This window comes from Oryx dammah, unplaced genomic scaffold, assembly GCF_014754425.2.
Source record: "Oryx dammah isolate SB20612 unplaced genomic scaffold, SCBI_Odam_1.1 HiC_scaffold_14, whole genome shotgun sequence".
NCBI lineage: Eukaryota > Metazoa > Chordata > Mammalia > Artiodactyla > Bovidae > Oryx > Oryx dammah.
Genome location: NW_024070198.1, coordinates 50,454,702 through 50,474,290, shown reverse-complemented (window position 1 = coordinate 50,474,290; position 19,589 = coordinate 50,454,702). Strand labels below are relative to the sequence as shown.

General features: G+C 50.0%; 1 protein-coding gene across 1 annotated transcript; it reads right to left on the bottom strand.

Annotated features, from left to right (window-relative positions):
* Positions 1–425: 425 nt before the first annotated feature.
* Positions 426–10,890, bottom strand: LOC120873945 (cytochrome P450 2E1). The gene is made up of 9 exons (XM_040255131.1): positions 10,690–10,890; positions 9,576–9,735; positions 6,348–6,497; positions 5,909–6,069; positions 5,278–5,454; positions 4,169–4,310; positions 2,087–2,274; positions 1,466–1,607; positions 426–804 (listed from the first exon to the last, which is right to left on the bottom strand). Exons 1-9 carry the CDS (start codon positions 10,864–10,866, stop codon positions 614–616), a joined length of 1,488 nt encoding a protein of 495 aa, XP_040111065.1. The 5' UTR covers positions 10,867–10,890; the 3' UTR covers positions 426–613.
* Positions 10,891–19,589: the final 8,699 nt, after the last annotated feature.

Sequence of the window (19,589 nt, the reverse complement as noted above, 5' to 3'; positions counted from 1 at the left end):
AGATTCTTCTGAGATTCAGGTTATGGAGCTGGTTAATGATTTCCAAGTTTCTGCCTCATTCCACACTAGAGTCTCTACATGCTTAGAACTTCCCCTTGCAGGCACAAAGTCAGACTTTAATACTAAGAGAAAATATCAGTGTCTATGATGACTCTTCAGATATATTTCAGTCTTAGAATATAGCGCAAGATGCTGCTGCTGGTGACCCCGAGGGAAGAACTCCACATCCCAGGGAAGACGGCCAAAGCCATGTTAGTTTATTTTTCCTGAACAACAAAATAACATCTGTTTTCCTCTTTGTGACTCCTTTATAAGACATACTGACTCTGATGACTGGGTAGCTCTATTTTTTCAGAAGTTTACTTTAAACTATACTGACATGTTCTTACTTATCAAGATTTCTAGGAACTCCAACACAAGCTGAGTCATAGTTTGCTCTAATTAGTTTAATTAGTTTGACACAATCTTTTTGCGCTTTGCTTTCAAATTCTGTCTGAGGAACGTGGCCTGGAAAGCAGTGTCTCTGGCCTGGCTGGTTCCCTCTGGAGCCTGGGCTCGCAGAGTCCTCGCAGAGGGGATGCAGGGGAGCCCAGGGTTTCAGGGCGTTTGTGCCTCACACTTCTGAACGGGGAATGAGACAGAGTTTGTAACGGGGTGGGATCTTGGCAAACCCAATTGCAATGGGGCTGAGGTCGATATCCTTGGGGTCAACAAGTGACTTCAGGTTAAAGTGCTGCAGGATGGCGGCCAAGAACAGGAACAGTTCCATGCGAGCCAGGCCTTCTCCAACACACACCCGCTTTCCTGGAGGTGACAACGCCACTAAGACTCTGCCCCAGGCCAGGTAGCAGGGGGAGAGGGGGTGGGAGGAGGCCATGTGTCAGAACGGGGCCCATCTACCCACTGAACGGGAGCCCAGGGTGGATTTCAGTGTAGGAGGATCAGGGCCTCAACCACCAGCTCTCAACTGCATAAACCTGTGGTAGGTCGGGAGAATCGACTCTGCCAGTGCTCAGCCTGACGTCCTAGGGGAAGAAGGGGGGCCCACGTGGAAGCCAGTACTCTCACGCTGAGAGTTACAGTTGCAGAGCTGGTCACAGACCTTCCCTCACAGCACACCGACAGGAGGCCTGCCCTGGCGAGGGGAGACGGCCCTGTGATGGGCCCAGGTGACCGAGTACTAGGTTTTGCTCAGTGACCCTTGTTTAAAATTATGGAGAGGCAGGCAATATACCTGTGAAAGAGTTCACCAAGTTCTATTAAATGAAGTATCTAAGGAGAAAAATGACTCATCCTCAACTCAATCTCAGGACTCCCAGTGACAAGATATCACCTAACCTCTCTGCACAGGGAAGAGCACGCTTGGGTCAGGCTGGGGTAAGGGGTGCGATGCAGTCACATGTGGAGCAGAGAGTAGGGATCAGGGACAGCCCCACGGAAGGTGCTGCCTCTGGGTGCTTCTTACCTGCAGAAAACGCCTTAAAATGGTCACTGTACTTGAACTTTCCACTTTCATTCAGAAAGTGCTCTGGTTTAAACTCCTCTGGTTCAGGAAACTCTTGCCTATCATACAAGACAGAGTCCAGCGTCGGAATTACGACTGTGCCCTGGAGGGAACACAGGCCACCTTGGTCAGTCAGGTTAACGTATCACAGGCTTTCATCTGGGGGCCCCAGTTGAATTTTACGTCAGACAAATGGTACATTTCCAGCTGGAGAAGTTTCTCGTCTCAGGGCAGATAGCAGGTGGAGTCATGACTAAACGGTGATGAGAGCTCTCATCTTCTCGGGCCAGTAGCTTCTCTGAGTGGCGCATTCAGGGCTGGATGGCACTGTTGTCTGTTCCTGGTTCTGGGACACACCACCACCCCAGCCACCACCTGAGGAACCCCCTTCCCAGACGGCCTCATTTCTGGGGTCACCAGGTCCACGCCAGGCCTGCTGGGGGAGGGGCACTCTGCAGGTAGGGATGCTGGCCCAGCCCCTAGTGTTCAGCAACACCTGCCAAGACGGGGTGTCCTCGGCCCCACCCTGTTCCCTGGAAGGCAGCTGAGCTGCTGGGTGTGCACTGCAGGCTCACATCTGACCTTGGGGATGACATATCCTCGGAACAGTGTGTCCTGGGTTGCTTCATGGAGCAGATTGGAGGGAATGAGGTCAATGAATCGCTGAATCTCATGCACCACAGCGTCCAGGTAGGGCATGTCCAGCCTGTCCTTGATGGCAGGGATTCGGCTTGGCCCAATTACCCTGTCAATTTCTTCATGAAGTTTCTCTGCCAAGATATGCATGGAAGAAATGCATGACTCCAGGCTGGCTCAGCACCCATCCATAGACCCAGTAGATGTTTATGGAGCTTCACGTTATTGGATAATTCATCCACACATGGCAGTAAGAGCTAAGCTCGGTGAGGCTGTGTGCCGTCTACAGCCTTTACCTGTCTGTTTATGGCCTCCGTTCTCTTAGCAGTCATGGCTAGTCCAGGGCTTGTCTTCACACAGGAGTAGAGAAAAAAAAAGGGTCTTGGGGGTTTCTAGCAGGAGGAAAACTCTGTATTAACTGTGACCCCAGGCTGGCTTGTTACATGCTTCTTTGGAGTATGGAGGCGAATGGAGAATGGAAACAGACAAGCGTGTCACACTGCTGAAGGGCCTTGGAGGAAGGACTCTGGAAGCCCCTCCCCTGGAAAAGGCAGCAGCAGCCTCTGGCAGTTGCTTTGCCTTGCTAGGTTTGAGGCTGCCTGTGGGCCTTTGTGATATGCTGGACTATACAGCTCCCTGCAGCATGGTAACCAAGTAAAAAAATTTCAACACATAGAACAATACAGATGGTATTACTCAGGAAATGGCAAATACTAATGCTTAGTAATTGGTAAACGTAAGAAGCCCTACAGGGGATGCTACACGGCACCCCAGGAAGACTGCGGTCTGGGGTGTGTGGGGAAGCCAGGGAGGGGAGGAGGGTCCTCAGCTGGCTCTGTAACCTTTCTTTTCAAGAGCTCTGTGTTAGTGCTGCAGAATGCTAACAAGTTAACCCTGGCAACGGATGTATAGATGACTGTCACATTTATTTTCTGTCTTTTTCTCTATACCGGAAATTTGTCATGATTAATAAAACAAAACAATTTTGGAGGCTGTGGATCTCCTAGTACAGAATGGTCTTAGCTCCTTCAAAACTGCCCCAGACCCATAGGGGCTTTGCTCTGTGGACTCTGGGCTCCTTCCCCTTACTTTTCTGTCTAATCGAAAGGCGAAGACCTTGGAGTCAGATGGACCAGGTCTGACCCTGGATGGGTCACATACCCACGTTCCCAAGATAATAACTTCATGCCCTTTCACATCAGCCTTCAAGACCACAGTGTATTAAAGAGCTAATACCCACACCTGTCACACAGTAGGAACCAAATTATTATCATCAGCAAGAGGCATGGCTGAGGTAGTAAGGGCTCCTTGCAGTGGGGACCCCCACCGCAGCTATGGGCCAGCACAGTGAAAGCTGGGAGCTCATGGCCTGAGCACTGGTACGGCTCCTCTACCTCCTCCTTCCTGAGGGGTTGGTGCTGACCAGCCTGCTAACACACAGTGCTGTTCACCTATGGGCCGGGGTGGGGGGTGTTTCTAATGCCTGATGCTCTGTGCATGCAGCCCCCAAAGTCATGCCTGATCCACCCCAAGTTCACCTGGTCCAGGTGCTGGGGAGGAGCCCTGGGAAGGAGGGCTGGACCCAGGGCAGCAGGCAGACTTGCAATGCTTTACCTGGGGTTCCTCCTGTGATCCCTCTTTCAATCTGGTGAGATAAGCTAGGGGGTCTTGCCCCTGCCCACTCCTCCCTCCCAGCTCTTCCTGAAAGGCTGGGTCTTAGGGTGATGAGCACATGTTCACTCCCTCATAAACAGGTCATGTCCTGGAGTGGATTCTGGCAGTATGGCTTTCTTCTCTGGAATTTCTTTTGCAGTCTGGGTGTGTCAGTGGGTGTGGGAGGGCTGAGTGCTAAGTGCCTGTCAGGTACAAGAACACGTGCCCCAGAGCATCCCTCCAGAGATCCCAGGGGCACTCCCTGTTTTGCTGACAGGAAGCTGAAGCTTAAATGTTCCAGGCTGAGGGACACAGGGTCTCCGTCCACGTGTGACAGCCACAGGGTCCAGAGTCCTGGCCTGTTACTTGTCCTACCTTCAACCTCTGGGTATTTCATGAGAATCAGGAGCCCGTATCGCAGGGTGGTGCTGGTGGTCTCCGTCCCCGCAAAGAGCAGGTCGGCCACGGTCACAGCGATGTTTTCTAGGGTGTACATGGGGTCCGCACTGTGTTTTTCCTGTGGATGAGAGGCAGGAACTCGATCAGGGAACATCTTCAGGTGGATGAAAAAGACACCCTGTATCCCTGAGCAGAGGCGGACCTGCCCACCCTGCCCGCTCCTTGGGCCCATCCTGCACAGAACCGTCAGCTCCGTCGCACAGTGAGGGAACCGAGGCCCCCAGAAAAGGGCTGTGGGGCGCTGCACCCTCACCTGGCTGTGAGACTAGAGATCCTTCTATGCCACCAAGGGCCCTCCTGGGGGCTGAGGCCCTTCTTGGCCCTGTGCCACGATCTCCAGCAGCCCAGGGCTGACTGGGGGGCTCCTGCAGGGCTGCCCTCGGCCTCCTACTGTCCCTACAGCTGCGCCTTTTGGTCCCAGGAAGCAGGTTATAATGGGAAGAGGGGTGGGAGGGGGCCCAGCAGATGGAGGAGGCTCTCAGACAACTGGAGCAAGTCATCCAGGGAAGCCAGGCGTGGCGCTCCGGAGCCTCCTGCGGTGCCAAGGAGAGAGAAGTGTGGCCGATCTGGGTGGGGACCCAAGAGGATGTCAGGGAGGTTGTGTTGGGAAGGCCTGCACCCCCTGAGGTCGTGCACAATTTGGGAGTTAAGCGCTGAGGAGGAAGGCTGAGGGCCTCTCCCTAGATGAGACGCCATCATTCATTTATCAGAAGGGGTTAGAAAGCATGGGCTGGAGGGAGCCAGCGTGAAGGTCCCACTCACCCCAATCCACACCCCGCAGACAGCTTCCCCAAGAGAAGCCACCTTGTTGGTGAGCTCAACAGACAGCAGAGTGCAGCATGGCCTGGCGGGCTGGCCGAGTGGCGATGTGTGTGGAGGTCAGGCTGAAGCCAGCACGTGTGTGGACACCACAGTGCAAGTCATCATACAAATCTGCAAAAAGCCCCCCCTGCCCTGCAAACCCGTCTCGTAACCGCCGAGAGCTCAGCTCCACCTGGTCTGGAAGCCGCGAACTGCGAGTGTACCTTCGCCATTTCTATCAGCATGGTGTCGAGGAAGCCTCGGGGGCAGCTGGGCTCCAGGGACTTCTGGTGATCCTTCGTTCTTTCTAAAGCATAATCTTTTATTTCAGACACATTTTTCAGTAGCTTTCTATGGCTTCCAGGCAGGTACTGTAGGTAGTCTGAGAAATTATTATAAATCTAGAAAGAGAGGGAGGAAGGGAGAGAATTTTCTTACTATACACATTTTTTTCTGGATGCAATAGCATTTTGTATGCCAGGATAATAATCTTCTCCAAACCCAAATTTATGGCTGTCAATATTGTATTATTTGGAACATTTTGGCTGAAAGTATCTTTTTGGGCACCACTCTATGAGGCCGTGTGACTTCTGTGGTGGGAACATGAGCACATAGGCAGAGGGACTGCCTGTCTGGTGAGGATCAATTTAAAGAGTAAAACGGTAAGTGTCCCAAGGCTAGCTGGGTGGAACCGCAGGCTCCATGGAAGTCTCCAGAAGGAGAGTTCATGCTATCTAGTCTTGTGTGCCTGTCTGTCCACACACACATAAGTGACCCTTCTTATCCTTTTCCTGCTGTAAACCATCAAACTGAAGCAAGGGTGCAAAGCAGGCAAGAGAGAGAAGAGCAGTTCACCTGGATCCAGGGGGTACTGAGCAGGTAGAAGTTCTCATTGAATAGACTCATCAGCCTCAGCCCCGTCTTGTCGTTATAGTCAAAGCGCTTGTGGAAGAGGATGTGAGAGATGACATTGTAAGGCGCAAAGCCGATGACAAATGTGGGGTCAAAGGGCTGGCCTGGAAAACAGGGGCATTGAGAGGGCGCTTGTTGTGGGCGCGGCAGGAGAGACACTTCCAGTGCTTGTGAGGAGATACCCTAGAACCGTGAGAATTCTCGGGAGGTGGTGGAAGTGTGAGCCACTTGGGTTTTCCTTACTTGTCAGTGATTCAGGACACCAGCTACACCCTCGGTGATCACCTTACCCCTGGGATCAGAGAGGAAACCGACCTGTGAAGTGGTGTCTGTGGGCTAACTGTCGAAGGAGGGGCGGGTATGAGCCCCAGGCTGTACGCACCCTGGGTCTTCCTGAGCACGTCCAGCAGGAAGGGGGCCTCCCTCTGGATCCGCTGCTCGTTGCCCTGCTTTCCCATCCCTAAGTCTCGGAGGAGGGTCAACGAGAACCGCCGGGTGTCCCGCCAGGTTGGTCCATTGTTGAAAATGATCCCTAAGGAGAAGCAGCAGGAGAACCGTTACTGCAAACATTTTTCTCAGGAGAAGGGCGGGAGTGATGGGCTCGACTCCGCGGGGGCACTGAGGGGCCCACTGACCACACAGGGACCAGCGCTCCGGTTTGCAGGGAGGCCTTTGGTGTGGAGCCTGGTTTTCTCTGTTGCCCATGTAAGCTCCTCAGTCACAGCCTCCTTGCTTCCCTCCCTATGTCTTGCATCCCTCTACGAGAGGGGGACCGTGCCTGACTACGAAGAAGTGCCTCCTGCCTCTTTCCTGCCTGCTGACTAATTCCTTGGAGGCCATTTTGCTTTCGGTGATTTTTTTTTTTTAACGCCAAAACATTTTGTATTAGGGTATGTGGCTCAGCTGGTGAAGAATCCGCCTGCACGATGGAAAACCTGGGTTCTATTCTTGTATTGGGAAGATCCCCTGGAGAAGAGAATGGCTACCCACTCCAGTATTCTGGCCTGGATGGACTGTACCGTTCACAGGGTCACAAAGAGTCGGACAGAACTGAGCAGCTTTCGCACGAGAGTAGCAACATAGCCAGTTAGCACGGTTGTGAGAGTTTCAGGTGAGCAGCGGAGAGACTCGGCCACACAGACACGCACCCATTCTCTGCAAAACTCCCCTTCCATCCAGGCTGCCACATTGCATTGCTTTCAGTTGTTTTTGACCCTCACACTACAGATACCTCAACTTGCACTTTGTGGCTTCACAGCAAGTCCTTACTAAAATCCAAGGTTCCAGCCAGCAGACCTCGAGAGCTGGGAAGCCCTCAAGCTGCTTCCCACCTGCGTGTCCAGGTCTGAGGAAGGCCATGGCCCCAGTCTTTCTTGAAGGAAGTCTGGCCAGGCCCGAGAGGATGCCTGGACGGCCTGCAGAGGAAGTACCAGCGGGGCTGGGAGAAGAGGTGTGTGACCCAAGGAGGTAGCCACACAGGCAAGCCCATGGACAGAGAGCATGACCACCGATGGGTGTGTGGGCACTGAGGAGGCCCATTTACGGGTACTCGTCACCAAGTGAAAAGGACAGGTAGGACTGAGCTCAGGGTCATGTAGTCAGGTGTCCTGGCACTGATTCCTGTGGGACATTGTATTCTGAGCCAAGTGGGAGCTGGGTGGGCAGCAGAGCAGCCCAGGGGGGCACCTAGGGGAGGGGCATTCCAAACTCACGGGTGACTACGCCCGCAGCCTGGCCAGGCCTCAGGCAGCTCTGGCCCTCCCTGTTGCTGGCCCAGGACAGAGGGTGGACAAGCAAGCGTGGCAGGGATCGGGGAGTGAGGAGGCTGGAGGATAGGGCAGAGGCTGTGCCCCGAGGCCTGAGGGCCTGAGATGCGTGAGGAAAGGCAGGAAGAAGAGGGGCTGGGGGACCGCTCTGAAGAGCACGTGGTGAGAAGAGGAGGTGGTTGGGGGGGAGGGGCGGCGAAGAAGGGAGTTTAAAAATGTTTTGGGGAGAATTGTGTAGAAAGAAAAGAAGATACAGAAAAATGTGAGAAGAGACGAAGAGAAAGAGAGATACAGAGGCAGAGATGGTGAGACACGGAGACATGCAGATGAAGAGGCAGACCCCAGAGAAGCACCGTCACCCGGGACCAAACAGGCAGGAACGGAGGCAAGGAAGCTCCCCTTCCAGAGCCCCGCAGGCTGACTCAAGTGATGGGCGGCCCTCTCAGCCCAGTGATATGCAGCCGCTGCTCCACACTATGGTAATTGAGAACACTCGCGTCATTATTCCTGGGGACCACAGACCTGGTTCCAGTGCCTGGGTGACGTGCAGGGTCAGCCCTAGGCCGTGTGGGACATGCAGCGGGCGTCCCACAGCGTGGGACAGGCAGGGGGTAGCCAGGCCCCTTGTGTCCCAGCTGCAGGATGTGGAAGCCAGCTCCGCCTGACCACTTTCAGGGGTACGTGACTTGCACGAGGGCTCCCTAAACGCCCCGACCATGATAAAGCTCTGACTCCAGAACTCCTGCCCTCCCGGGGCTCTCCTCCAGTAAACCTCCTCTGTGTAAATGACAAAGCTTGGGTGCTTAATTTGGTTTCAGGAGCTCCTAAGAAGAAAACCAAAAGCACAGTGTCTAAGAGAGACAATCACATGCCTCAGAAATGCAGGCTGGAAAAAATGCGGCAAGAAGTCCATACACAACTGTAAGCACAGCAATTTGGAAATCCTCCACAAAATGAATGAGTTTTCCAGAAGCTCATCACTAAAACTGACTCAGGAAGAAGTGAGGGTTCCAAGTTTTGTGGGTAGAAGGGATGCTGTTTCACCCTGACCTGCTTTAGAATCTCACTTAAACACCAGAGAGCAAGCAGCCAAGGACAAGCGGCTGAGGTCGGAGGACAGCAGGGGCCGGGAGCCTTCAGAGCTGGGAGGGCAGGAGGGGCACCCCCACCAGCCGGTGTCCCCCACCCTGGCTCCAGGACCTCCCAGGAGATGCAGACGGTGGAGCCTGAAGTCAGGACTCTGGAAAATACTCCAATAAAGACCAGTTAGATCCCCAGGCCTCCTCCCCTGCATAGGGAACCCTTGGGTCTGGAGCCTGGGGGCTGGGAGGGGCAGAGGAAAGAGGGGTCACAGGGACACCTCAGCACCCTCTTCCTGATCTAAGAACAGCCCCGGGTGGGACATCAGAGGCCCCCTCAATGGAGAGGTGGGGGCCATTCATGGGTGAGGGACCTCAATAGATGGAGCCCCAACACCCTGGAGAGGTTGAAGCTGTGAGTGGAAACAGCTCCTGGGAGAGACTGGGGACCCAGGGAGGCAGAAAGGTCTGTGGAGGGAGGCACCGCTGGGCCAGACCGCAGAAGCACCTTCCTCTGGCCTGTTTCTCTATGAATATGTCTGTCTTGCTGGTCAGTGGGTGGGTGTTCCAGGTCTTGTCCACTCTGGTGTGCAAGGCTCACAAAGTAGCTTTCATCAGCACACGCGGAGCAATGCCTGGATGAACCAACCCTCCCCTGACTTGTCTGTGGATCGCGTCCCCTTTCTGTCTTTAGCAAGCTGCTCCTGTCACTTCAGGGCCTCCCCCAGCATCTCTCCCGGCACCCCGACCCCGAGTAGGACACACCGTTGTTCTTGTGCGCCTGGAACCCAGGGTTTTCTCCTCTGCCAGAAAACTCATTCTTGTAGTCAAGCAGGACCTCCTTCACGGGCTTGTAGCCATGCACAACCACGACACGCCGAGAGCCCAGGTACAGGGTGAACACCGGCCCGTACCTCTCTGCCAGCTGCGGAGACAAACAGGCCACGGGGTGAGCCAGCGCCTACTCCAAGAGGAGGCCGATGCTTTAACGTGATCCCCAAGGCCGCTGTTGTTGACCAGGAGAACCCAGAGCTACCTGGGAAGGCCCTCCCGTGGTGGCTTCTTCCACAGGGAGCGCATCCCGGTGCAAGCACACTCGGCCCACGCACCTGGGTGCGCCTCGTTCCCCTCCCTCCCAGACACAGCTGACTCGGAAGGCCTGGCTGATCCCTCCGGTCCCCCCGAGGTCTCTCCGTGTGACGGACCCCACCACCTTGTCTGCTGTCCCCAGTCAAGGTCCTGGACCCTAGGGTGCTGTTGGACACCCTGGATCTGAACTGTCCAGAGTCCCCAAGCCCGTCTTCCTCCCTGGAGCGTGAAGCTCGTCAATGCCTTCTAAAGCGGCTCTGTGCCCTAGGACATTCTTTTGTTAACTCTTTCAATAGATTCATCAACGATTTAGTTTCTAGATTTGTGAGCTCATTCACTGGTCACACAAATGCAGTAAGAGGTGTGTGTAGGGAGTAAAACACCTCACTTTTCCTCTCTTCTTTGGCACCTAAGGAGAGCTGCAGACTGACACCCAGCCAGTCTGCATCGGGTGTCAACGCAGGCCCCTCCTCGCAGAGCAGCAGTAAGCAGCGGCAGCCACGGCCACACTGGGCCGGCCAAGCCCCCCAACGACAAGGCGACCGACGCTGCTCAAGCAGGGCCTCTGGGGCAGCCGCAAGCAGTGCCCACTGAGCAGAGTGCCCACTGAGCGGCGTGCCCGAGCGCATCAGCAGCTCAGCACTTTACCCCTCCTGGGTGGTCCTGGTAAATCAGCTGACTCACGACAAGCTGGTATTGAATTATCATTTGTCTGAGAGTGAGTGGAATGCACACAGATTACATCTGATTTCTGAATTCTCCCCCCTCAAATCAACAATATTTCTCTTACCCTGGTGAAGGATTTGGGGATGTCCTTAATGTCCAGTTGTAAAAAATTCCCGATGATGGGCAGTGGGAAAGGGCCAGGGGGCAGCTTCCAGCTGCTGTGGATATGCTTCCAGATGGAGATGAGCAGCAGGGTGACCGTCCACACCAGCAGGGCGACCGTGAGGCCCAGAGCAGCCATGGTGCTCTTGGGGGGCCTGCCGACCTTCGCTGATGCTCCCATGGAGACGCAAAGCTTTTATAACACATTCTTGAGATGGAGGGTGAGCAGCGGACCAATGCCACCTCCCTTGTCCTCCAGCCCAAGATATTAGTTTATTATTAGCTGCTGTTGGCCATCATTTCAAAGGCTGATCCCTTCAGCGGCAACTCATTAGAACTTTATCCAGGAACCCACATGGCCATGCCTGGGCTCTGCCAACACTGGCTGCTGACACCTGCACCAATGTCGGTAAACACAGCACCCAGGGGAGCTTCACCAGCCCATAGGTCAGAACGTGGGGCGGGGGCCTGTCCTCCCTTTGACATTGGGTGGACAAGGAGGAGTAAGGTCCTGTTTACATGGGTTTGTTTCTGGTAGGATTTATGTAAGGCAGCATCAATTCTGTGCTGATCATTTCCATAGCAGAGTGCCTGACCTTCTGGTGCAATTCTCAACCCCTGAGCAGGAGTTTTGTCCGAGCAGCCCTAGTGGTACTGAATCGCCAGCAGCCAAACTCCTGGCCAGAGAAGAAAAATTCAGCACCCGAATGTTAGTCCACTTTGTCAAAGCAACTGGCAGATTCAGTAGAGGGGAAAAAAAGGAGTTGACCAATTGTGAAAAAGTTAATCTCTATTAAAAAAGGTACATGTTCATTATAGAAAATTAGGGGATAATTACTCTTTAGAAGCATTTTGTCAAATTCTACAATCAAAAATATTAGAATTTTTATTGTGTATGTTAAAATCAATGAGCTGTCTGAGTAGACTTTATGTTGTAAAATGTTCTATCTTTATTTCTGCAGGACACCCCAGAGCTCCAAATTGTTTCTGTTATAATGTTCCGGGTATTTTACAGAGGTTTTCTGTGTGATTTAATTCTGTCCTCTATCTGGTGACATAGGAAGATCTTAATTAATAGGTTCTGATTTTACTTTTAAATAAGTGATCCATCTCTACGTACAATACAAAATATGAAGGAAAGCGAAAAGAACAAAAATCATCTCTGTAGGGGGTGTAGCTCAGTGGTAGAACACGTGCTTTGCACATACTTAGAACTGAGGCTGCATTCCACACACTGAGCCAGTCCTAACCCACTCTCCCTCCCAGTCTGTCAGCAGTGTGACAGTCCCTTGATCTGTAGTTAGAACTACATGTTACGGTGTCCGACTTGTGTCTCCCTGTGCTGTGAAGGGGCACTGACGCTGGCAGGAGTCTCGGGCCTGTTTTGTGCCCTGTGGGTGGTGGGCTGAGGGCCCTGCTCTGTCGTCCCCCCCGCCCCGAGGGGCTGATGTGGGCTGGCAGGGCCCGTCCTCCAGCATGGAGACAGAGCCACCTTGACCCCTCTGTCCTCTTCTTCCACCCTGCCAGGCAGATGTGTCCACACAGCATTTTTCTTTTTGGTTTGTCCTTCCTGTTGGTGCTGGAGGGTCAGGCAGAGTCAGCCTTCCCAGGAGCTCCAGCTCAAGCCCTGACAGGCGGGCATGAGGACAGGATGTGTGTGAGGCAAACCAGGCCCCATGGCTCCCACAGGCCAAAATAACTACATGTGGCAGCTTATCTGAGTGTGTGCGTCCTGGAAAGGGGGCCCAAGGGCAGGTGCAGGTGAGCCTAGACCTCCCAGGGGTGCAGTACGTGGTCTGGGGGCCAGGCCCTACTATTCTAGGTCCTCTGCGGGAATGCTCTTGGATGGCCAAACAAAAAGACTAAATGCAGGTAGAGATGTCTTTATAAAGTAATGACATTTTTGAGTATATCTTTTCAGAAGCAAGTCTTTTCTATTTGTCTTATATCTTATTCAGGTGCCTGCATCATCTCAAACAATGTTGACTAATTGGGATGACAGAAGTGGCCTCGCCCTTGCCTGGCAGGAACGGGTACTTCTCCATCAAGATGACAGAAGTGGGATGAGGGGAATGGGTACTTCTCCATCATACTGGGACAATGTTCTTCCTTCTCTAGTTAACAAGGAGTATTTAGCAGGGATGGGTATTGAGATAGTAAAATACCTTTTTAACTGAGACAATCCTAGGATTTTTCTTTTTAAATCTGCTGGTATGATGCTGGATGAAAACACTGCTTCATGTATGAGCAGTCTTACAGTTCTGCTTCACAGCCAGGAATCTCATGGAGCCACACTGCTTTTCATGCTGATGGATCCAGCTGGGGAGCAGTATTTTTAGTGGTTTGGCATCTGTATCTGTAGATAAATCTGGGCTTCAGATTCTCACGTCTTATTATGTTCTTCTATTAGAATTGTGCTAACTTTAGAAACAATTGAAATTATCTTCATCTTTTCCTATTGTCTAGGATACTTTAGAAATTATTTTAGAATTTTTATTTGTTTGTTCGTTTCTGGTCTCACTGGGCCTTTGTTGCTAAGTTCAGGTCTCTAGTTGCGGTGCACAGCTTCGCATCGTGGCAGCTCATCTCCTCACGAAGCACAAGCTTTAGGCTCGTGAGTTTCAGTAGCAGCAGCACAGGGCTCACCAGCTGCACCTGTGGGCCCTGAGCGTGGACTCAGAAGTTGCGGCACACGGGCTTGGTTGCACCAGAGCAGGTAGAATCTTCACAGGGACTGAACCCATGTCCTCTGCCTTAGAAGGTAGATTCTCATCCACTGCACCACCAGGGATGTCCCTGGGATACGTTAAATTGTTAGGGAACTAACTGGACTAAGAAATTTTGAGAGAAATCACAGGTAAAACAATATGTAAAGGACTTACTGAGTTCAGTTCAGTTCAGTCGCTCAGTCATGTCTGACTCTTTCGACCCCATGAATCGCAGCACGCCAGGCCTCCCTGTCCATCACCAACTCCCGGAGTTCACTCAGACTCACGTCCATCGAGTCCGTGATGCCATCCAGCCAACTCATTCTCTGTCGTCCCCTTCTCCTCCTGCCCCCAATCCCTCCCAGCATCAGAGTCTTTTCCAATGAGTCAACTCTTCGCATGAGGTGGCCAAAGTACTGGAGCTTCAGCTTCAGCATCATTCCTTCCAAAGAAATACCAGGGCTGATCTCTTTCAGAATGGACTGATTGGATCTCCTTGCAGTCCAAGGGACTCTCAAGTGTCTTCCCCAACACCACAGTACAAAAGCATCAATTCTTCGGCGCTCAGCCTTCTTCACAGTCCAACTCTCACATCCATACATGACCACTGGAAAAACCATAGCCTTGACTAGACGGACCTTACTCAGCAAAGTAATATCTCTGCTTTTGAATATGCTATCTAGGTTGGTCATAACTTTTCTTCCAAGGAGTAAGCATCTTTTAATTTCATGGCTGCAGTCACCATCTGCAGTGATTTTGGAGCCCAAAAAAATAAAGTCTGACACTGTTTCCACTGTTTCCTCATCTATTTGCCATGAAGTGATGGGACCAGATCCCATGATCTTACTTTTCTGAATGTTGAGCTTTTAGCCAACTTTTTCACTCTCCTCTTTCACTTTCATCAAGAGGCTTTTAGTTCCTCTTCACTTTCTGCCATAAGGGTGGTGTCATCTGCATATCTGAGGTTATGGATATTTCTCCCGGCAATCTTGATTCCAGCTTGTGTTTCTTCCAGTCCAGCGTTTCTCATGATGTACTCTGCATAGAAGTTAAATAAGCAGGGTGACAATATACAGCCTTGACATACTCCTTTTCCTATTTGGAACCAGTCTGTTGTTCCATGTCCAGTTCTAACTGTTGCTTCCTGACCTGCATACAGATTCCTCAAGAGGCAGGTCAGGTGGTCTGGTATTCCCATCTCTTTCAGAATTTTCCACAGTTTATTGTGATCCACACAGTCAAAGGCTTTGGCATAGTCAATAAAGCAGAAATAGATATTTTTCTGGAACTCTCTTGCTTTTTCCATGATCCAGTGGATGTTGGCAATTTGATCTCAGGTTCCTCTGCCTTTTCTAAAACCAGCTTGAACATCAGGGAGTTCACAGTTCACGTATTGCTGAAGCCTGGCTTGGAGAATTTTGAGCGTTACTTTACTAGCATGTGAGATGAGTGCAATTGTGCGGTACTTTGAGCATTCTTTGGCATTGCCTTTCTTTGGAATTGGAATGAAAACTGACCTTTTCCAGTCCTGTGGCCACTGCTGAGTTTTCCAAATTTGCTGGCATATTGAGTGCAGCACTTTCACAGCATCATCTTTCAGGATTTGAAACAGCTCAACTGGAATTCCATCACCTCCACTAGCTTTGTTCATAGTGATGCTTTCTAAGGCCCACTTGACTTCACATTCCAAGATGTCTGGCTCTAGATTAGTGATCACATCATCATGATTATCTGGGTCATGAAGGTCTTTTTTGTGCAGTTCTTCCGTGTATTCTTGCCACTTCTTCTTAATATCTTCTGCTTCTGTTAGGTCCATACCGTTTCTGTCCTTTCTCGAGCCCATCTTTGCATGAAATGTTCCCTTGGTATCTCTAATTTTCTTGAAGAGATCTCTACTCTTTCCCATCCTGTTGCTTTCCTCTATTTCTTTGCATTGATCTCTGAAGAAGGCTTTCTTATCTCTTCTTGCTATTCTTTGGAACTCTGCATTCAGAAGCTTATATCTTTCCTTTTCTCCTTTGCTTTTCACCTCTCTTCTTTTCACAGCTATTTGTAAGGCCTCCCCAGACAGGCAAATTTGGCCTTGAAATGCGGAATGAAGCAGGGCAAAGGACTTACTGAAGTTGTTGTTATTCAGTCACTAAGTCCTGTCCAACTCTTTGTGACCCCATGAACTGCAGCACGCCAGGCCTCCCTGTCCATCACCATCTCCCAGAGTTCACTCAGACTCAGGTCCACGAGTCGGTGACGCCATCCGACCATCTCATCCTCTGTCGTCCCCTTCTCCTTGTGCCCCCAGTCTGTCCCAGCATCGGGGTCTTTTCCAGTGAGTTGGTTCCTCCTATCGAGTGGCCAAAGTATTGGAGCTTCACCTTCAGCATCTCAGTCCTTCTAGTGAATATTTAGGGCTGGTTTCCTTTAGGATTGACTAGTCCTTGCTGTCCGAAGGACTCTCAACAGTCTTCTCCAGCACCACAATTAGAAAGCATCAATTTTTCAGCACTCAGCCTTCTTTATGGTCCAACTCTCACATCTGTACATGACTACTGGAAAAATCATAGGTTTGACTATGTGGACCTTGGCCAGCAAAGTAATGTTTCTGTTTTTTAACAAGATTTTGGAGCCCAAGAAAAGAAAATCTTTCACTGTTTCCATTTTTTCCCCATCTATTTGCCATGAAGTGATGGGACCAGATGCCATGATCTTCATTTTTTTAATACTGAGTTTCAAGCCAGCTTTTCCACTCTTCTCATTCACCCTCATCAATAGGCTCTTTATTCCTCTTCACTTCCTGCTATCTGAGTGGTATCATCTCCATATCTGAGGTTGTTGATCATTCTCCCAGCAATCTTGATTCCAGATTGTGGTTCATCCAGTCCAGCATTTCACATGATGTTACTGGAGTTAAACAATTGTTTACAAAGATTAGAATTATCATCCCAATTAAGAAAGTAAGACAAAACTTTTCCTTTACGGTTTTCAGAATTCAGATCATGCTTAAAAAGAACTCCATTTTGAGATTACCAAATGTTACATTATATTGTTGTCTCTGTTAATTGCCTTTTAATCATGTCTTGGAGTACATCAAGACTGTATATTGTCACCCTGCTTATTTAACTTACATGCAGACTACATTATGAGAAATGCTGGGCTGGAAGAAGCACAAGCTGGAATCAAGATTGCCAGGAGAAATATCAAGAACCTCAGATATGCAGATGACACCACCCTTAAGGCAGAAAGCGAAGAAGAACTAAAGAGCCTCTTGATGAAAGTGAAAGAGGAGAGTGAAAAAGTTGGCTTAAAGCTCAACATTCAGAAAACGAAGATCATGGCATCTGGTCCCATCACGTCATGGCAAATAGATGGCGAAACAGTGGAAACAATGGCTGACTTTATTTGGGGGGGAGGGCTCCAAAATCACAGCAGATGGTGACTGCAGCCATGAAATTAAAAGACGCTTACTCCTTGGAAGAAAAGTTATGACCAATCTAGACAGCATATTAAAAAGCAGAGACATTACTTTGTCAACAAAGGTCCATCTAGTCAAGGCTGTGGTTTTTCCAGTAGTCATGTATGGATGTGAAAGTTGGACTATAAAGAAAGCTGAGCACCGAACAATTGATGCTTTTGAACTGTGGTGTTGGGGAAGACACTTGAGAGTCCCTTGGACTGCAAGGAGATCCAACCAGTCCATCCTAAGGAGATGAGTCCTGGATGTTCATTGGAAGGACTGATGCTGAAGCTGAAACTCCAATACTTTGGCCACCTGATGCGAAGAGCTGACTCATTGGAAAAGATCCTGATGCTGGGAAAGATTGAAGGCAGGAGAAGGGGATGACAGAGGATGAGATGGTTGGATGGCATCACCGACTCAATGGACATGAGTTTGGGTAAACTCCAGGAATTGGTGATGGACAGGGAGGCCTGGCGTGCTGCAGTTCATGGGGTCACAAAGAGTCGGACATGACTGAGCGACTGAACTGATGATGAACTGAATCATATCTTGTCATTTCTAAGTAAGATGTGCTGATATTTCACATTATAATCATATTTTATTAAGAGATGCTTTATTTGAAAAGTTACTTCAATACATTCAATCCACATTAAAACTGGTGATTTGTCTTTTACTGAATTGTACTTTTTAGCAGCATAAACATATTTTTTCCCTTTTGATAATTATCACCAACTATTTTCTTTTGTTTGTCCCAGCATTTTAAGAATCTCTGCCATGTTGTCCTTGAGAAATGCCTCTACCATTCTATAAAAATTTTTCTTTCTAACAGGAGAATCACATTTCTTGTGACTGCTGGTGAATATGGCTTTATGGCATATATCCTTCCCTATCATTTGCTGAGCTTGTCATATTTTGTTTGTTCCTTTTCTTCCTTGATGCTTTGATGTATTTCTGTCCTGTTGATATTCTACTAATGATTACCCTTAAGCCTAAAACTACATAGACTTATTAACCTGAAGAGTTAATCAATATCATTCAATCTGAGCAAATAGAGACCTTTAGCATAGTTTTCTTATCTATTGTCCAAGCAATGGATCTTCCCTGGTGGCTCAGAGGTAAAGCGTCTGCCTGCGATGCAGGAGACGCAGGTTCGATCTCTGAGTTGGGAAGGTCCCCTGGAGAAGGAAATGGCAACCCACTCTAGTACTCTTGCCTGGAAAATTCCATGGACTGAGGAGCCTGATAGGCTATAGTCCATGGGGTTGCAAAGAGTCAGACACGACTGAGAGACTTCCCTTCCTTCCTTCCTTCCTTCCTTTTCCAACAATCTCCACTTCTTCCCAAATGTTAGGGATCTTAGCCTCATACCCCGAGTGCCAGATTTGTCTGAATGTATTTGCTTCTGTTCTTGTGAGTCAGCTTTTGCAACTGCATTAATATTTATAGCCATCTTATCAAGCCAGTATTTGTATTTAAGTATCCACTTTACTGGTCTCTGCCTGCTAATTCTGCATCATATCCTGTATTTCTCGGATTCCTGCTCCTTGACGTGTAAATTTACACTCAGCCAGGGCTTCTGGGGAGAGGATGGAGGACACGTTTGGAATATCCAATGAGCCTTTTCCCCTCGAGACAGCTGCTGGGCTGTGGCCTCTCCCCACAGGCTCCCTGGCCTTCCTCCAAGGGCCAAGCCCCCCGAGCAGTAGATTCAGCGGCAACAGTATTTTCCATCAGGTTGATGTAATGCACTGGTCCCCCCTCCCTCCTACTCGCAGGAAGGGCATACAACTGTCCCCAAATTCCTCAAGAGGCAGCCCAGCAGTCATGAATCCTTAGACCAAAGAGGTGAAAAGTACAATATTACTTCTCTGGGTACCCGAAAGGCAATGGATAAGCAAGAAGGGAGTAAAATAGAGACTGAGTTGAAAATATGCTCAAAGAGTTGCTCTAAGGATGCTCTCCTGAAAATTCCCTCTCACTTTGTATGTAAAAGGATCGAGAACAGACAAATAAAAATGTGGGCAGGCAAGTATGCAGCATCAAATGCAGTCTGGGCTAAAAAGAATAACCTTGACAAAAACCAAAATCTCTTCCAAGGTAAACAAAGGCAGAGAACACACAATTTCCCAGGTACAAAGGGCAGCTGGCTTGGACCAGAAACAAAACTTTTCACATCAAAGGAACTGGGGAGCATAAGCAATGTGTTCTCTTATCTGCCCCTGGTTCTACCTTCATCTCAGAGCTGCTGTTTAAGATCATGGATCAAGCAAAACTGTTTGCTTGTGTGCAGAAGTTTTAACCCACCAGGTGGAGGAAGGGGCCCTCCTGGATTCCAAGGGCATGGTTACAGCTTCCTAAGACTCCAAAGGCGATGCCAGCACAGAGTAGTGGGGAATGGCCAGGGGTAGGTGGGGGACCGGGCAGTGGGAGGTTGACGTGTCAAGAGAAGAATCTGCCGAGGACAGTGATGTCTGTGGAAGGAGGATGGACTCAGAGCGGGGACCAGCCATTGTAAGACCCACCAGAGGGCACCAGAGAGAGGAAAAAGGAAAAATACCAACTGAAGCAATTTGTCCTTGGTTACACACAGACATCACCAGATAGATGATCAATACCAAAATCCAATTGATATATTCTTTGCAGTCAAAGATGGAGAAGCTGTATATACAGTCAGCAAAAAACAAGACTAGGAACTGACTG